Below are 19404 nucleotides of genomic sequence, written 5' to 3'. Positions count from 1 at the left end.
GGTTTGCCCAGTTGATTTCATACAAGGGACGCTATTGGCAGATGGCTGAGAAGCTACCCAGCTTACTTTTCTCTCTCTTGCGCTGACTTTCTCTGATCCTGACGTAGGGGGTGTGAGCAGGGGGGCTGTTCGCACACCTAGACGATACGGACGCTCGTCTAAAAATGCTGAAAGATTATCTTCACGTTGCTACCTTCTGTACAGCTGCTTCCTGAAGCGACATGCTGCACGGTGCTTCGCATACTTAAAAGCTCGAAGGGCACGTATTGATTTTTGATTGAAAAACAAACTCTCTCTCTCTCTCTCTTTGTCTGCTCCTGACGGAGGGGGTGTGAGCTGCCGCCTTCAACAGCTTTGTGCCACGGTGCTTCGCATACTTAAAAGCTAAACAGCCCTATTGATTTGTTTGCTATTCTCTATCTGTCTGACATGCTCTGCTCCTGACCCGCACTCCTTTGAAGAGGAAGATATGTTTGCATTCTTTTAATTGTGAGACGGAACTGTCATCTCTGTCTTGTCATGGAGCACAGTTTAAACTTTTGAAAAAGAGACAAATGTTTGTTTGCAGTGTTTGAATAACGTTCCTGTCTCTCTACAACCTCCTGTGTTTCTGCGCAAATCTGTGACCCAAGCATGACAATATAAAAATAACCATATAAACATATGGTTTCTACTTCGCGGATTTTCTTATTTCGCGGGTGGCTCTGGAACGCAACCCCCGCGATGGAGGAGGGATTACTGTACTGTAACATTTTGTTTTGCAAGGACCTTTGACAAAAGCCAAGTCACAAGAAAAGGCAGAAATTGATGTATTGCAAGAATGTTTTACTCAGGCACAATTGTATATAGCATATTCATGAGTAAGCAGCTCCAGTAACCTTATAAGATTACTTATGAATTAAATAACAACTTTATCCAAGGTGACTTAGAACATCTGAGATGTAATTGGTTACATTTCTTTTGTTTTTCCAATTGGAGCATAGGCAGGTCAAGTAACTTGCTCATGTTCACACAGTGTCAGTAGCAGGATTTAAACCCGCAATCCTCAGGGACTGAGGTCCAAAGCCTTAACCACTACTCCACACTGCCTGCCAATCAAATTCATCCTTGGAAATTAAAATGACAATATTGTATACGGAAAAGTACTTAGTTACATTTTACTTCTGAAACATCTGATTAACTGACAGCACTATAACATTGTCTTATGAAATATTTTAGGCATAGCTGTATAACACAACTAGTTGTTTCCATAGGAGAACTGTGGAAAGATGAAGCCAAGCCCAGCAGCTTCTTCCTCTAAAAGTAATTGTTTATAACTAGATTAAAAATGAAAGTGATGTTTACAGAGAAGACAGTACTAAACTATGCATGTTGAACCACAATTGCAAACAATTCCCTTTGATACTGGACCATGGATGTACTTTTAAAGTGCTAGGTCAACTCCAACCATCTTACTTGATATGTTCACATATGTTTAAAAGAGAAAAAAAAAACTTTTCATGAGGTTTACTTTACATGACTGTATATATTATGATAAATAAAAGCTAAAAAGCAGTGAGTTTGCAAACTGTGTAAACTGAAATTAGCTCTCTCCCCAAACAAGGGAAATTTGCCCAGCTATTTCATTTTTAAAACAGTTAAGATTTAAGACAATGCAAGAATAATAAAGAGAGACAAAACAGGGCCCTGAAGCACAACACTGAGTTTCTGTACATTCCTAAGGGTATAGTACAAGTCTAAATAGGTTATTGTCAGCACATATAATTTACTTATGAGGCTGGATTACTGGGCAGTTTTGCTGTCAGAATTATAAAAGAGTGCTAGCCCAAATCCAGGGATGAGCAGCCACACGTCTTAAGACTGCAGGGTATGAGCTATGAAGAAAGACTGAATGAGTTTACACCAAACAAAGTGAAACATGCTGGACGCTTAAGAATAAAGAAGGGCACATTTTCATTGGTTTCTTAATATTAGTTTAAAATAAGTAAAATAAATTGCACACCAACAAAAGCATATAGCACAAAATCATGCTGACAAGATCACAGCATGAATAAAGAGAAATGCTCTCAATGTTTCAACATCTGAGGTAAAGGAAAGCCCCCTTTTATAATAATTCTCCATCACATGTATAGCATAAAATAAAAATATTATTTCAATTATGATATCTAACCCTCTTGCAAATTGTGATTTTACTACTTAAAAGATTGTTTTTATAAAAATAACAAAATATGTAACACAAGGACAACACTATGCACAAATGAAGATATAAAACAAAACCATGTAAATAAAAGTGTAACTGCACTGTGCAATTTATAGTGCCACCTATGTGCAACGTCTAGCAAGATGTCCAAACTCAGTCTTATGAGGTTACAAAGAGTTGGCAAAGTGATAATGTCCATGTTATACAGTTTGGAAGCTCAGGATGTCTGCTTCTTTTTTAAGTTTATGTTCCCTGTGAGTTGGGAGTAGAAATTCTGAGAAGGAAGCAAAAAGAAAAAAAACATCTGAGAGCCATGGTCACACAACAGTTAGCACCGATGCTTCACAGGCTCTGCCTTTGTACATAGTGCATGTTCCCTTTGCCTTCCAAATCCAAAGTCAAACATGCTCGGTAAATTAGCGATTCTGAATTGGCCCTGTGTGAGTGAGTGTGAGTGTGTCCACAAGTGTGCTTTGCAACATGCTGTTTGTTTATGCCTTGTGCTCTCAAGTTAGGCTTTAGGCCCCCCGAGACTCTGAACTGAATTAGGTGCTTTAGATAACAGAGAGATGATTGTCTGACAGTTTGCTATATGCACACTACAGAGGAAATTTTCCTGTTCCATACACATTGACATGGTGTCTACAGTGTTTTTAGACATTGCCTTATCCAGCTCTTCCTAAAGATTTATATCTTTAAATTTTAATGTATATTCCCAAGTGTATTTAGATTTTAAGTAACACGTATCATTATTATTATTACTATAAAATTAGATGCAGGGTCTAACTGTAGGGTGGCATTGTGGCACCGCTGTTATTTCTACTACCTCATTGCTCAAGATTACTTGGTTTAAATTTTGGGCCCAGACACTACCTACATGGAGTTTGCACAATCAGCCTGTGCACATGTGGGTTTTTTCACTGATACTTCAGTTTATCCCCCACATCTCAAAGATGTCAGGTTTACTGGAAATTCTAAACTGGAGCAGAGTGACTGAGTGTGGATGTGTATAGATGTGTTTTTCCTGTGATGAACATGAAGCTGTCCTTGGAAGGTTCCCACCTAATGCCTAGTGGTGATGAGATACCGTTTAGCTTGATGAGACTGTGAACCAGACAACCAGAAAATGGATGAATGCATGGACAGGTTCTGGCAGGAATCCCACTGTCATCTTTTAAAAACAGTCAGAGTCTATAAAAACATTCCATTTGTATTCACTGAGTTCCATTTAACAGGCTTTCTAATTAGAATAAATGTAAACAGGTTCTACACTACTGTATTTCAACATATATATCTCCTGCAGGGGGAATATGGAGGGACACTGCTCAGTGCTGCTGCTTTCAAGGATCTAGTATCTTTGATTCGAACCCCAGTCCTATTCACTGTCCACGTGGAGTCTAGATAATGTTCGTATGTCTGCATGGTGTTTCCTGCCACAAGCACAAAGAAATGCAGCTTATGTGAGCAAGTGGTCCTTGTGAAGTATTGCTGCCTGGTCCAGAGGGTTTTTATCTTGAGCTTAGTGCTATCAGGATATCCTTTATGAAGTTCTGAACTTGATAAGAAAGTCAGCAAGTTGACAGCTATATGAATGGATGTGACTAATTTCAAAAAAAAAAAAAAAGTAAAACACCTTCTTAGAAACACCTCATTAGTATAACATGAGTTACTTTTGGGGGAAAAAAACATCTGGAAAGGTTTCTAATTAGAACAAATGCAAACAGACACCAGCTTCTTTATATTTCAACCCAGGTGTCATCAGCAAGCTGTGTACTGTGTACACACTAGCCTGTGAGAGAAAACGGACATGTACTTTCTTAATCCGTTCACAAAGTAAAATAGGAAGGACTATAACAATAAATAAATAATTAATGAATCAAAACTACAAGCTCCTGGTCTTTTGGGGTTCCACTCTCAGGACTGGTAAATATGCTTTAAGAAATTGTCTTGAACTTTAAGCTTCAGATGACAGCCTGTGAGCAAAGGCAATTAACACATTTAATAAGTAGTGTCCAGAACAAACAACTTTTTAAAAGAAAAAAAACTGAATGGTCTTCCTACCAGCCGTTAATATTTGTACTTTCCAGGGGTGTTTTGACATCAGCACCTGATAAGACCTCCACAAGCCAGCCATCTTTCTTTAGGTCTAAAACAGCACAGATATAGCACATTTTATGTTACTAAGTAGCCTAAGAAGTTGTCAGTTAGCATAACAATGTCATTATCTCATCTATATATATATATATTATATATAAATACATATACAGTTTATATGTGTATAAACACTGTATTTGTGTAAAACTATATTTGACTATATAGGTACACAAACACAAAACACACTGAACAGGATATCTACACAAACAAAAACTAAAAAAAAAAAAAAACCACAACATATACAGTGTTCAGTGGCATTTCAGCATTGGGGGTAGTGGGGTATTTAACATCAGACATTGTGCAAAATAATAATAAGCTTCCCACCACAATTTAGTTTATTTAATTATTTAAAAACAATCCTTAATATTTTATTCATATGCAAATTTGTCTGGTTTCTATGATATGCTCAATTTAATTATTTATCTTGAAAGATATTGTTTTTTGTAGTTTGTGAAATTGTCTTTGTAACAGGTGCTGCAAGACTACTTCCAGTTGAAGGAAATGAACCAATTGGCCTTGCAGTGTTCTCTATACCAAGGGTCCCCAACCCCTGGTCCACGGCCCACTACCGGGCCACAGCCGTCTGACAGCTGGGCCACGAGAGAACTGCCGGCAACGGAAACTCACTCAGACTTTTCAGAACGCTTGGCGGGCGGGGCTTTGCAGCGGCGCAGAGAGAAGAGAAAGACAGAGGTGAGAAAGTATTACAACAAAGTATTTTATGGTCCCGAGAGTTTCCCCATATGACACGAGTCTATAGAAATCTCGTTACTACGAAGTACATTCAGCAGATACTTTCATTACAATGAAGTGACCTTGAAATGCTTGAATGAATCATCCACAGAGCAGTTAGATCTGTGGTCGCAGCTCAGATGTGCACGTTTGCACAACGATCCCCAAACAGAAACAATGTAAAAAAAAAATGCTTTCTTCAAACTTTCCTCGTACTGTTTTTTTTTTGCTGTTTTTGTTTTCTGTGGTTTTCATTGATTCCTTTTGCTTATTGCTTGTCAACATTTGAAAAAAATCCATTGGAATTTAACTCATTGTCACCCTCCTATAGAAACAGCAGACACGAAAAAACGATAACAGTGTTAATGTTTGTGATGTGCAATCTGTTGGAATGACAAATGCAAAGCATATGTCTTTGTTATATGCAAAAAAAAAGAAGAAAAATCACGGGTTGCAAACGTATGCGAACTGCTTAATAACTTCATAATAATCGAAATGTAATGTAAATTATGTATAAAACTGCCCTACAAACCAACCCCGAATCCTCAAACCCACCCCAAAAACCGGTCCCTGGAAAAATGAGCTTCTAGTAAAGTGGTCCTTGCTGTCAAAAAGGTTGAGGACCACTGCTCTATACCCTTGAGGTAGCGTGTGTGTGTCTGTGTGCAACCTGAACTTTACTTTGTAGTCATAGGGCTTGAAGGTCACCATCTGTATTACAATGAGGGCTGCCTGTTTTTTTATTTATTTTTTTTATTGTGCATTTTCACTCCCAGGTAATGCTGTGCAGTACAACAAAGAAGTACCAAAATTCCAGGTCTATCTGCTCCCTTAAACTAGCTTTACCAATTTGAAAAAAAAAGAAAGGAGTTTAATATCAGGAATGAATCACTCCAAATATACTATGCTGCATCTTGATTTTCACCAATCTGATAATGCCCTTGAAAAAGCCCAAATGCACTCCCTTCCACTTCATGGAAAAGAAGCCAAAAGGTTGCCTCTGATTTAAAAAGCACAGAGTCCCAGTGTGCAAAGAACAGTATGTATGTATGTAGAAAATCGTTTTTTCATTTGTTTAGTGCTGGTAATGGACAGACCAGCAGTCTGCACGTTGTGTCTCTGTTAGTCCAGCTTGTTCTTTATCACCTCAAAGCCTTTTGATTCTAAACTTGAGGTGATACTGCTTGAGTTTAGCCAGTCCATGGTCAAAAATTTCCTGAACAGCGAATGGCTGTGAAGCTTTCACTTTCTTAACAGTGTGTGGCTATATTTTGTCAAGAGGCAGGGCCTGTTAAAGCCCATTGCAGCACTTCTTGTGAGATTTTGGGCTATAAAAAAATAAATTGTATTGTATTGTATTTTGTCAGATGATTACGATAGTACCAGGGGGCATCACAATGACCCGCTTCCAAGACAGATCAGGCACCAGTATCCCATTGTTTGATTTTTTTGTGATGTAAAAGGTTTATGAACCTCCACGTTTTGGAAGTCATTAGCAAAACAGGAACAAACATTAATAGTTAGGTACATTCGTGTTTACAGTAGAGAAGTCTGCACAAATATAACAAATTTCTGGTATGGCCCCAAAACAGTTTTCTTGCTAAAAATGCCCCTAAAAACAGTTACTCAAAAAGTAACAATGTAAGACCTCTAACTTCCAATCAGAGCCCTGGCCCTCAGCACTTCCGCCACACCCGGAAGTGCTGGGGGGAAGAAGACCAGGGACACCCGGAGTGCTGGCTGGTGCTCATTGGGAGGCACCTGGAGCACATCCGGGTGGGTATAAAAGGGGCCGCCTCCCTCCATTCAATGGCTGAAGTCGGGAGGAAGAAAGACAGAGCTTGGGAGGAGAGGAGTGGAGGCGGACCTGAAGAGAGAAAGGCATCGTGGTGTGGCCTGGACTTTGGGGGGTGAAAGTGGGTTGTGTGCTGTGTTTCACTGTAAAATGTATAATAAACGTGTGTTGGGTTTTGTACCTACGGTGTCCGCCTGTCTGTGTCTAGGTCATATTCCACAATATATATATATATATACCTGCACACACTAGGGATGCTTGATCAGGATTTTTAAGGCTGATACCGATCACTGATTTACATGTTACTTGATCAGCCGATTCTGATTCTGATTTTTTTTTCTTTCACTCATCCCTTTAATAAACTTTATGTCCTATATTAAAGTGTTAACTTTGGTATTTTTATAATTAAACTATAGATCACAGGAGTTAGTGGTTCTTTTTTTTATTAACAAAATGGAATTTTGTAGAGTTATTGTTCAGAGACCATAAAAATACTAAGCTAGATCAAATTTAATTACAATTCATACTTTAACTAATGAAACATATACAAAAATATTTTGTTCCTGTAATGTGCTTAACTTAAGTAAAGTTTAATTAAAAAAGGTAGGTTTCACCATTTCTCTGACAACTATATATATATATATATATTCTCACACAATCAATTGATATTGCTAATTAGACAATGCTCAAATGTAAATATACAAGCACTTACAGGTTTTAATCACTTTAATTCATTAATTGTACTACATACATTTACTATATTTATATAGGTATGCTTTTTTCTTTAGTGTATCAGCTAGCCATTAGTAATTTAGCCATTAGTTAATATTCCAGTCGCCTCACTCTTAGCTAAAACAGCCTCTACTTCAACTCTTTGTTTGCACTGCAGAAAGTTTGAGGCAAAGAAAAAAAAGGGATGCATGCTGGCTCAACTACTGTAATACCTTGTGTAACAGAGAACTGCAACTAAATAACCGTAAAGCAGGGGCTGAAAATATCATTTTTTATGATCAACAATTTACTGATCAAGTCTTTTTTTATTGAAAATTGTCCGATTTAGATGGGCGACCAATCGATTGGAGCATCCTTGAAAAATCACGGTATGTTGAATATTATGTCTGCATGCGCTCACTCTAAGCTTTGACTGATTTACAGTATTTTATCAATCAGCCATCTTATGTACCTACTTGACCTGTACTACATGCAATGCACCATGATCAAGAAAAGGACTCAAAGCATGCAGGCGGAGTGATGTTTCTTAATAGAAACAGACAGGCTGGGTGACAGGTAGTGACCAGTTCCAATGTACAGTTTTAACTTAAACATTATTAAAGTTTTATTTATCGAAATAATCATATCTCTGGATGACTTGCATTTTATCTTGAAAGCACCGCAATGAGATAACAAAGTAATACAGTGATCCCTCCTCCATCGCGGGGGTTGCGTTCCAGAGCCCCCCGCGAAAGGTGAAAATCCGAGAAGTAAAAACCATATGTTTATATGGTTATTTTTATATTGTCACGCTTGGGTCACAGATTTGCATAGAAACACAGGAGTTTGTAGAGAGACAGGAACTTTATTCAAACACTGCAAACAATCATTTGTCTCTTTTTCAAAAGTTTATACTGTGCTCCATGACAAGACAGAGATGACAGTTCTGTCTCACAATTAAAAGAATGCAACCATATCTTCCTCTTCAAAGGAGTGCGTGTCAGGAGCAGAGAATGTCAGAGAGAGAGAGAAAAGCAAACAAACAAAAACCGATAGGTGCTGTTTGAGCTTTTAAGTATGCGAAGCACTGTGCAGGAAGCATGTCGCTTGACAAAGCAGCCGCAAGTTAGCCCAGCAAGGAAGGGAACAACGTGAAGGTAGTCTTTCATCATTTTTTAGACGAGCTTCCGTATCCTCTAGGGGTGCGAACAGCCCCCCTGCTCACACCCCCTCCGTCAGGAGCAGAGAATGTCAGAGCAAGAGAGAGAGAGAAAAAAGCAAACAATCAAAAATCAATACGTGCTGTTTGGGCTTTTAAGTATGCGAAGCACCGTGCGGGAAGCATATCGTGCAAAAATGCAGCCACAAGTAAGCCCAGCAAGGATGGGAGCAATGTGAAGGTAGTCTTTCAGCGTTTTTTGAGGAGCGTCCGTATCCTCTAGGGGTGCGAACAGGCCCCCTGCTCACAATATATTTGAGGAGTTTTATTTAATACGTAATATGTGCTCTGATTGTGTAGCTTATCAGCCATCTGCCAGTAGCGTCCCTTGTATGAAATCAACTGGGCAAACCAACTGAGGAAGCATGTACCAGAAATTAAAAGACCCATTGTCCACTGAAACCCACGAACCAGCAAAAAATCTGCGATATATATTTAATATGCTTACATATAAAATCCGTGATAGAGTGAAGCCGCAAGAGTCAAAGCGCGATATAGTGAGGGATTACTGTATACTTCTTATTAAAAAGAATTCATTTTGAATACCAACGTTCACTTGTGACATATATGACCAGATTTCAAATACGTCTAGGAACTCTTGCAATGAGTCCCAGGATTCCAAATTTCAAAGTAGTACTTTGTATCTTAATAGGTTATTTTATTTGTTTAAGCCAATCAATCATGCAACTCTCTAAATCAACATCTCTAGCAGTTTGATGATTTGTCTGCCGTGATGAGAGTCTGCTGACATACCTATGCTGGACAGCTGCTTCTCGACCTTGCATCCATTAAATGGAAGGCAGTGTGATAGAGCGGATAGGCACTCAACTTTGAACCACAAATCTGCTGGTTAAGTTCCATCTCCTATTCATTATGCAACCCCAAGCAAGCTACTTAACCTGACTATGCTACAACTATAAAAGTTATATATGTAAACAACAAAAATGAACACTGATCTTATAATTTGGCTTGCATCAAGATGTCAGTCAAATAACCAACATGAAGGTCACATCAGGATAAGTTAGGTATTTTTCAAGTTGGAAGTTATTTCTTCACAAACAAGCAAAATATGCATTTGCAACACAAACTTGTGATCTAAAATTAAAAATCTTATGTAACTTTAAAAATATATTTTGCCCACATTGGCTGTTTACATTGTAGTCTATGGGGCACAGAGGAAAAGCTTAAAAGAACACCAATATTACGAGATTCTGCCATTTTAAAAGAAGACAAGCTGTGTGTGATAGCTCAGCACTTAGACAACTGCAATAATCTTTCACCCCTCATGGAATGGTGGTTTCCCCCTGACAGACCAAATCACAGTAAAATTTTGGTGACTTGTAGCTGGTTTTATTTTGAATTACTTCTGTATTTAGGTGACAATTTGCACAAGCAATGGAAAATGTATCCTTACCAGAAAAAATAGTACCAGGAATGTGAGATAAAATGATTCTTTCCAGATCTCTTTAGTTGTCACAAACATGCTTTGGAAGCACTGAAGGAACAGATCAATACTCGAAAACTGTCATAGTTTGAAAAATTGATGTATTTCGTAAGTTTTCAAGCTTTTCTTCCATGCTCCATACTCTGCACTGTAAAGCACCAGAGTGGGTAAGGCTTTTTGTTTTTTAATTACAGAAACTGTTAAACTTTAGAGCATAATTTTCCCTGGCAAATACATTTATATCATGTTTGTGAAGAAACAACTTCAAATTGAAAAATACCAAACTTATCCTTTAAGCTAAATGACATTTGGTTACAGTGTCAACTTAATTTTAAGCAGTAAATCCTATTTCAAGTTCAGGATTACTGTCATGCTGACATATATTGTATCTATGTAACATACAACAGATACATCTTTTTATTATTAAAGGATAAAATTCAGTAAGAGTTAATCACGTGTCCCTTTAGTAATGCTAATCTGGTTACAACACCAAATATAATTCATCCATCCATCCATCTATCAATATTCCAATTCATCTATACAGTTCATGGTCATGAGAAGAAAACAGCTACCCCAGTAACATGATAATTCCCGATGAATCCATCTCTCTCTCTCTCTCTATATATATATATATATATATATATATACTAGCAAAATACCCGCGCTTCGCAGCGGAGAAGTAGTGTGTTAAAGAGGCTATGTAAACATATATATACATAAACATACTGTATATACATAAATATATACATATACACATCCACATATATATACATATATCAACATATATATACACATACATATATATATATATATATATATATATACACACACATGCAGACACATATACATATATATACATATACATTTATTTGTATATCTACATATATATACACATATATACATATATATACATATACATATTTGTATATCTACATATATATAAACATATATACATATATATACATATTTGTATATCTACATACATACAGATATATCTATCTATCTATATATATATATATATATATATATATATATATATATATATATATATATATATATATATATATATATATACACACATATATATATACACATACATATATATATATATATATATAGCTGATTAGCCAGTGGATTCACTCACTGAGTGCAAGAGAAAAAAATAAAATGTATGTATAAAATAAGTTTAATTGGCAAATTTATTTTTCCACAAATAAAGAGCACTTACAATAACATAGAAATCAATATAAACAATATTAACATCATTATCATTTGAGAATATGAAGTAATATATAAGAAGCACATTGCATATAAATATAAATTATTAAACATTAAAATGTTCTTCTATAAAACAGTACCGTGGCTATTCGTTTGTCTGTCCAGGATTTTAAATGAGCTGTAGCTCGCAAACCGTTTCACCTATTGACTTGAAATTTGGTACACAGATACTACGTCACGTCTACTATTCGCTTTCCCACACACACATACACATATATACATATACATACATAGTGCGTTGCAACACGGGCTGTGATTGTTACATGGGAGGGAGACGACAAATCACAGCTTCCAGCTTTGTAATCGGGCTTGTGATTGCTGCTTTGACGGATGCCCAGATCCCACAGTATTTCCCCTTAGGAGAGGCGTTAGGCAAGTGTATTTGAATAGCGGTGGTGCAAGTTATTACTCTTTTTATCTTTATTTTATTTAATTGTAGAATCAACTCACAGCTGCGCGCACCAGTGCGTGCGTGGCGGATGCGTACGGCTGACGTTTTCATTGTCTACCACCTTCGCTAATCATTCTTGAGGCAGATTGAAGACTTAAGTGCCAGGTTAACTGAAAAATTAAAGAAAACATACTAAGTTTTAAAAGAAATCAGTTTTAACGGGAAAAGATGCTGACGAAAGAAGAGAAGCAGCGGGACGCTAGGGTCAAGAGCTGCTCATTAAGCAGCAAGCACATCAACCTCTGAGCAAACGAATGGTAAACGTACAGAGAAAGAGGATAAATACTATGAATGGTCATGTGAAGTGTATTCACTCCACGTTATCGTGCAGTGCGCTGTTACTGGTATTTTGATAAAAGAATCTGAATAACATATAAGAAGCGTATAAATTATTAAACAGTAAAACATTAACATTTAAGAAGTAAAGATACATTGAGTACTACCGTAGTGCTTTCGGGTATAGTACATTTTTTGTTTGCCCATTACATGCATAAATGTATAAATTTTTTGGTGTACCTACCCAAGAACACGCGACATGACCCGGCAGTTAAAAATTTATCGCTCCAGCAATTTTAACTCTGTTACAAAGTCATCTAATATGGTATTGCAAACGGCAGCGGGAGCGTTTCTATAAACTCAATTTAAACTTACTGTTTACACCGTGCTTTGAAGATGCATAGTATGCGACATGTGTTTCGCCGTAATTGTGGGCTCATCAGGAGTACACAGTCACTGCACTCCCTTACGGGAATCGATCCTCGGACGTAGAGGCGAAGCCCCTAACGTTGTGCCACGGCGTGAGGTTCGTTCATTTGACAGCATATAGATCGGGGTAATTACATTGCAGGCATTCGTAGTCTGATTCACAATCTGATTGTATGGGTGGTTACCTACCAGGTAACGCTTGTGGTTGGTGAGCAAGTCGGCTAACTTCTGCCACGGTGCACTCTTTCAGTTGCGAGAAGCAGATCATACAATGGTTGAAATAGTTTAATATATATAGCAAAATCACCGCGCTTCGCAGGGGCGAATATGGTATTGCAAACGGCAGCGTTTCTATAAACCTAAAGTTACGGTTTATACCGTGCCTTGTTTCATATTCTTTTCCTACCTTATCAATTGTGTAATGTGTTTTTTGAACAGGTTTGATTAATGGAAGTGATCACTCCTGCTGCATTCAGTCACTTCACGTGAGCCACTCTCTTGTGTGATGTTGCGATGTCCACGGGTTTATTTAATGTTAGCTAAGACCCGGCAGTTAAAAGTTTCTCGCTACAGCAATTTTAACTCTGTTACAAAGTGATGCAAACTGTCGTTTATACCTCGTGTGTTCTCATTAAACTTGTATCTCGCGAATATGGCATTGCAAACGGCAGCGGGAGCGTTTCTATAAAGTTAAGGTTACGGTTTACAGCGTGCTTTTTTATACCTCGTGTCTTCTCATTAAACTTGTATCTCGCGAATATGGTATTGCAAACGGCAGCGGGAGCGTTTCTATAAAGTTAATTTAGACTTACGGTTTACACCGTGCTTTTTTATACCTCGTGTCTTATGAAGATGCTTGTATGCGTCACTCACTCGCTTCTTATTGTTTCGCTGCCTTGTCAATTGTGTAATGAATGTTTTCTTCTACGCTCTTTGGGGCTCCTCCTTCTTTTCTACGTACTGAGTTCACAGTCTGTTCACGTGATTACGTGGGAGGCGTGATGACGCGACACGCAACTCAGTCTCCTACGGCCATCTTGCTGCCTACCATTACAGTATATGGACAAAAAAGAGGTTCCAGTTATGACCATTACGCGTATAATTTTGAAATGAAAACTGCCTAACTTTTGTAAGTAAGCTGTAAGGAATGAGCCTGCCAAATTTCAGCCTTCCACCTACACGGGAAGTTGGAGAATTAGTGATGAGTCAGTCAGTCAGTCAGTCAGTGAGTGAGTCAGTCAGTCAGTCAATGAGGGCTTTGCCTTTTATTATTATAGATATATAATAAATCCAATGTCTGTCTCTCCACTTTTCACAAGAGAACTATTTCATGGATTTAGATCGGGTTTTTTTCTATAATTTGCTTGAACATTCTGGTTGGTTTTGCGACCTCTCTCATCGCTCTAAGTATCATAATTCACTTGTGGTACTGATTTATTTGCGCGAATCTGAGAGAGACGCAGTGGGCCGAGGGGAGGGGGGCAGGGACCTGCCAGCCTCTAGGCGTTTCTTACATCCGCTAAGCTATCGAATGAAAGAACTACTTAATGGATTTAGATCAGGCTTTTTTCTAGAATTTGCTTGAACATTCTGGTTGATTTTGCGACTTCTCTCATTGTACTAAGAATCATAGTTCACTTGCAGGAGTGATATGTTCACGCTAATCTAAGTCAGAGGCTGCAGGCCGAGGGGAGGGGGAAGCGTGACGTCAGGAGTAGGGAGCTGGGAAGGGCCCTCCTCGGCTGCTAGTTCAATCTTCACCTCAGACTCCCTAATGAGTAAAACATTAAACATTATAGTTCACGAAAACTACAAAATATACACAAAACAATTACACTAAAGCTCTGTTCATGACCACTAGAAAAAGGCACCTTAAATATTGTCTTCCCTTTTTTTGGAAGTTTGGAGGGTAATTTAAATCTTTTCAGTCTGAACCTGCTTTCTGGGGTGCTGAATTTTGTAAGTGATCAAAGATCTCCTGTATACTATGATATAAAAATATTTCTACTATTTATGGCTTACAGTGTATGCTTCTTGCTTCAGAACAGGGATGCTAAAAATAAAAATCAATTATTGCTTTTCACTGAATTTCTACTGCCACAGAACAGTATAGCTTTGGACATTCATTCTCACCTAGTCAACCTTTACCAGGACCAGAGAGCTTTACATGCCACCGTGAAGAGCCAGGGTTGAATTAACCTGTGGCAGGATTTCTTTTGAAAATGATCCAAGTACTAGCCAGCCTTTGACATGGTTGACAGAAGAAAATGTTGTGAACCTGGACACAATCAAAATGGAGAACTGAAGAGTGAATGAAATAAAGAAGGAAACAGAGTAGGGGTTGTCAAACTCAGATCCTGGGGGAGCACAAAGAATGCAAGTTTTTGTTCCAGCCACTTTCTCCAATAGTAACCAATTACTGCTGCTAACTGAACAAACTACTTTGAGTTCATTTTAGTTGACTAAGACCTATTAATCGTTTCTTTTTAAACAAAAATGAGATGCAAAGTAAGACATACTGTACAACCAGCCAAGACGTGGACTTCAAAATCCAACCAGTTTCATAATTAGATGACAATCCTTGTTGTTAGTAAAACCAATTATTTAATTCAATGGCTTGTAGACACTCCTATTCCGCCAGACCAGATATTTTCAAAGCTCTTTGATTTTCATTTTTCTAAAATCACCATCAAAATATTTTTGGACCTAAACAGATTGGCATTTCTCAGACTTTCACCAAATGGCCATACAGGTGTAAATCAGATCAGGTTAGCCTGTCATGTTGGCCTACTTTGCACATCAATATCGATGACTGCTGATTAAGGAATAACTCAATTAAAGCACTGAGTCTTAAAAAAACAAGTTAACTAATATTAAGATAAAAGAAGTGCGTTTCATTATCAACAGTAGTAGGCTAGTAATTAAAGTGGCTGGAATGACAATATGCAGCCACTGCAGCCCTCCAGGACCCAGGTTTGGCACCCCTGCTATTGGCATTAGTAAATTGGACAAATGAACTCATTATTCCAGAACAATTGGACATGAACAGGGACCGTACATGTTAGGTGCCTAGAATGTTAATTCATTTCATCTTAAGGAGGAAATCTGGATACACCACTATGACACTAAATGGTAACAACTGAAATAACAGAAACATGGTGATTCTCCAGCACCAAAGTAATTCAAGATCCAACCCAGTGTTGTCAAGATCAATTGCAAAAGTTTTTATGACATACAGGGCGTAGTTCATATTCATAACACACAGTAACTGGTCGATATTATGCAACACTATGCCAACTTGTTTTGGTGTTTGAAGCAGTCAATAAAGAACCATGGCAAAGAAAGATGTCAGCATCCCCCTGCAGCTACACGACTATGCCACCACTCATACTGCATGAGCTCCAAAATGTGGATTCAATGACACCCTGTATTCCAGACCTGCCCTGGGTGACTATCACCTGTTCCCCAGTCTGAAGGGCTAGCTCTGTGACATGCCCTATGCCAATGATGAATACGGCAAGTCAGCTACACAGAGCAAGTGCAAGACATACAATGGCATAGAAAAGCTTTGTAAAAATTACAAAAATAATTAGTTTTCACAGTAATACTTACTTTCATATTCTACCCCGCTTAGTACTTAATAGGGTTGCAGGGGGTGTTAGAGCCTACCCCAGCTAGCATAGAACGCAAGGCAGGAACAAACCCTGGCCAACACATCGCAAGGCTCATGAAAATATGCTCAAAGTTAAACTTGCTTGGTTTTACTACTGTTTCTCTTAACAGGTCAGACTAAGAACTTTTTCATCATGCTGCTTCTTATAATCTCCAGTTTATCTTAATTGTCTTTTTCATCTTAAAGAGAAGTTGTTGCTCAAGGGGCTTCACCGCCTCTATACTAGCTTACAAGGCCATTCATAAGTTACACAGGGAGTCTCTAAGATCTCCCCTCAGACCTTTTTTTGCATGTGACAGCAACACTATGAAGAGATAGCACCTGCTGCAAAACTAACAGTCTATCGTTACCACTCCGTAACAATTTACACATTTTTTAAAGAGAAATCTATATCCATATTACTAACCGAGAATGGTAAACCGGATGGCATGGACGCAGGGACACGGCGATGGGACCATGAGATGTACTGCGCAGGCATGCACAGCGCGCGACTCATAAACCGCACGCAAAGTCTTATCCACCGTGCACGAAGGAGTCACGGCCCAAAAACGAAAGAGCTCAACTGACGTGAATGAGTAATGAAGCAACAACGCGCCCATGGCTAACGACTACCGACACAGCCACACAAAGAAGAGGACTCTGCGCTGCAGCCCAGATTCAAACAGAAGAGGCTACGGAGGCCCCACGGGTCCATAAAGTACGGAAGGCACAGGCTTCACTGCCATATTGTGAGTGGCACTACTGCGGAGTGAAGGCACAGGCGTCACCGCCATATTGTGAGTGGCACCACTGCGGAGTGAAGTAAACGCGCGTCTGAAACTGCGGAAGCAAAGCAGGCACGGGTTCAAAACGAACAAGCTCGACTGACGGATATGCAAACAATGTATTTCAGGATATCCAACGCCGGGGGTAGGCGAGCGAAGCAAGCAGGGGGCTGAGCCCCCTTGTACAGTATATAAAAGCCAAATACCACTGACTCACTCATCACGAAATCTCCCAAACCATGAGGACTTGGGACATGAAATTTGGAATGTAGGTTACCCTTGGCCCATAGGTGCTCACTAAGAAACGGTTTTAAAAATTTTGTGGTCCAAACGTGTTCTGTCTGTATGTCTGTCTGCTTTTCACGAGAGAATTACTTAACGGATTTAGATCTGGTTGTTTTCTATAATTTGCTTGAACATTTCGGTTGATTTTGCGACTTCTCTCATCGCGCTAAGCACCATAGTTTGTTTGCGGTATCGATGTATTTATGCAAATCTAAGAGAATGGCTGTAGGCTGAGAGCGGGGGGTTGGGGTTGCGGGCCCTTCCTCATTCACTCGCCAGCCTCTGTTCGAGTTGGTCTACATCTCACCACGTGTTGGAGTGCACCTTGCCTCCGCTTAACTAGCGATACCTGTTTGTTCAACAGACATTATCATCTACAGATTGTTAAGGAGTAACGGTTGATGTTTCTGAGAGAGAGATCAGAGCTCCATATGTTTTAGAGCATAGCTGCTGATTCCCAGAGATATCACGGCCATGTGCTTTTCTCCCCATGCGTGGAACGCTCTCCCATCAGAACTGAACACGATCAGATACAGTGCCAATGTCTATTGATTTTTAAAGTTTGTCCTGTTTCATGACTATGTGGGCACAGCCACAGGGTACAGCTAGTAATTAATAAATTACACCAGTGAAAAATAACTAGGACCTTAAGTTACAATGATTTCTTGTCACACACATGCTGGCGTCCCCAGGTTTACTCTTCTCCAGAGAACAGCAACTGTTGACCCTGTGTTTCCAGCAGCAGGATGTGCGGAATACAAGCTGTCACAATGTGAAGCATGTAAAGAAGAAAGCTATTGCCATGTTAGTGACAGTTCTTCTGAAATGGCCAATGACTGCCTGACACAAGCGATTCCAAATTCTACTGTTGGAGAAACACATGAAGGTGATGACTTTTCTCAAAAGAGAAACTCTGACAACACTTCTGAACATGTGTGGAGTAACAAGAGCTTTGGGTGACTTTCAAAACTGTGGTTTACTAATCTCAAGGCATATGTATCAGTTATAGACAATCCCTCACAGAATTTCATTGTAGTCATAAGTGATGGCACGTTACGTGTAATTTTAAATGAGCCCAGATATGCACAGCAACTGATCCAGTGGCACACACTGAAAGCAAATGACAGGGTGCCCATGAGGTCTGATGTCAGTTGATGTGAGCTGCTGGCTTCCCTTGCACTAAATGATTAGAATTCAAAAGCCTGAGGCTGAGATGTACTGGGAAACAGAAGTAGCATTTGAAATAACTCGTGGACAGGCGATCACAAGGGAAAACATGTTAGCTTGTTAAGTTTATTTTACTTCGCATTACTTTAAACAATAGTGATCAACCTCTTTTGAAAATAAAACCACTCCTTGACACACTAATGGAGAGATTCAACAGGCCTACACTCTTAAAAATAACAGTTCTAAAAGGAACTAAAATTCCAAACTGAGTTGTGAGGTTCCTCATCGAACCATTTCTGTAATATTTAATGTACTGTAGGCTACCTGGCAGGATACGAACAGATCAAGACCAACACACTTAGGCTGTCTTACTGTTTGCAGTGAGAATCCTTTTAAAATCAGGAAGCCATTGGCATTTCACAAATCTGGTATCATCTATTCATGGCCATCTAAATAAATAAAGTTTCTCTCTGGAAACCTCATGTGGATTTTTCTTTTGAGAACAAAATATGGTTCCCTTGTGGCACCACTCTGACGCCTTTATTTTAGGAGGGTACATACTTTATATCTGAGCAGAATGTTGCTGCTGACAAATCGTTTATGGTTTAGAAAGGTTATTTGGCACTGACGTGATATAAACATTACTTCATTACTGAGCTGGGTGTATCACTGCTGAACAGCAGGTAACGTTTTATTGGTAGCTTGACAAAAAAAATCTGCAAACTGGCAAATTGAATTTTTTTTTTTTAATTAATGTTTGTTTTCATTAATTTCTTACTTTTACCATAATAGCTGCAAATACCTGATACTAGGAAAATAAACAGGT

At 38.7% G+C, this 19404-nt stretch overlaps 3 protein-coding genes across 7 annotated transcripts in view; 1 reads left to right on the top strand and 2 right to left on the bottom strand.

Annotated features, from left to right (window-relative positions):
- The window catches only part of slc30a2 (solute carrier family 30 member 2), a 293279-nt gene that overhangs the window by 42536 nt on the left and 231339 nt on the right, over positions 1 to 19404 (top strand). The gene's annotated exons all lie outside the window — the stretch shown is intronic.
- Positions 1 to 19404, bottom strand: part of si:ch211-243j20.2 (uridine-cytidine kinase-like 1) — a 242853-nt gene that overhangs the window by 146794 nt on the left and 76655 nt on the right. The gene's annotated exons all lie outside the window — the stretch shown is intronic.
- Positions 1 to 19404, bottom strand: part of mpv17 (mitochondrial inner membrane protein MPV17) — a 309255-nt gene that overhangs the window by 286790 nt on the left and 3061 nt on the right. The window contains exon 2 of one of the 2 annotated variants that reach the window (XM_051925496.1): positions 4262 to 4346. The exons of the other annotated variant lie outside the window; for it this stretch is intronic. Within the exon in view, the coding sequence (XP_051781456.1) occupies positions 4262 to 4334 (73 nt within the window). The 5' untranslated portion in view covers positions 4335 to 4346. The remainder of the gene's footprint in view (positions 1 to 4261; positions 4347 to 19404) is intronic. 2 annotated transcript variants of the gene reach the window in all.

The sequence above is a fragment of the Erpetoichthys calabaricus genome, chromosome 3 (genome assembly GCF_900747795.2).
Source record: "Erpetoichthys calabaricus chromosome 3, fErpCal1.3, whole genome shotgun sequence".
Lineage (NCBI taxonomy): Eukaryota > Metazoa > Chordata > Cladistia > Polypteriformes > Polypteridae > Erpetoichthys > Erpetoichthys calabaricus.
This window is presented reverse-complemented; position numbering and strand designations above follow the sequence as displayed.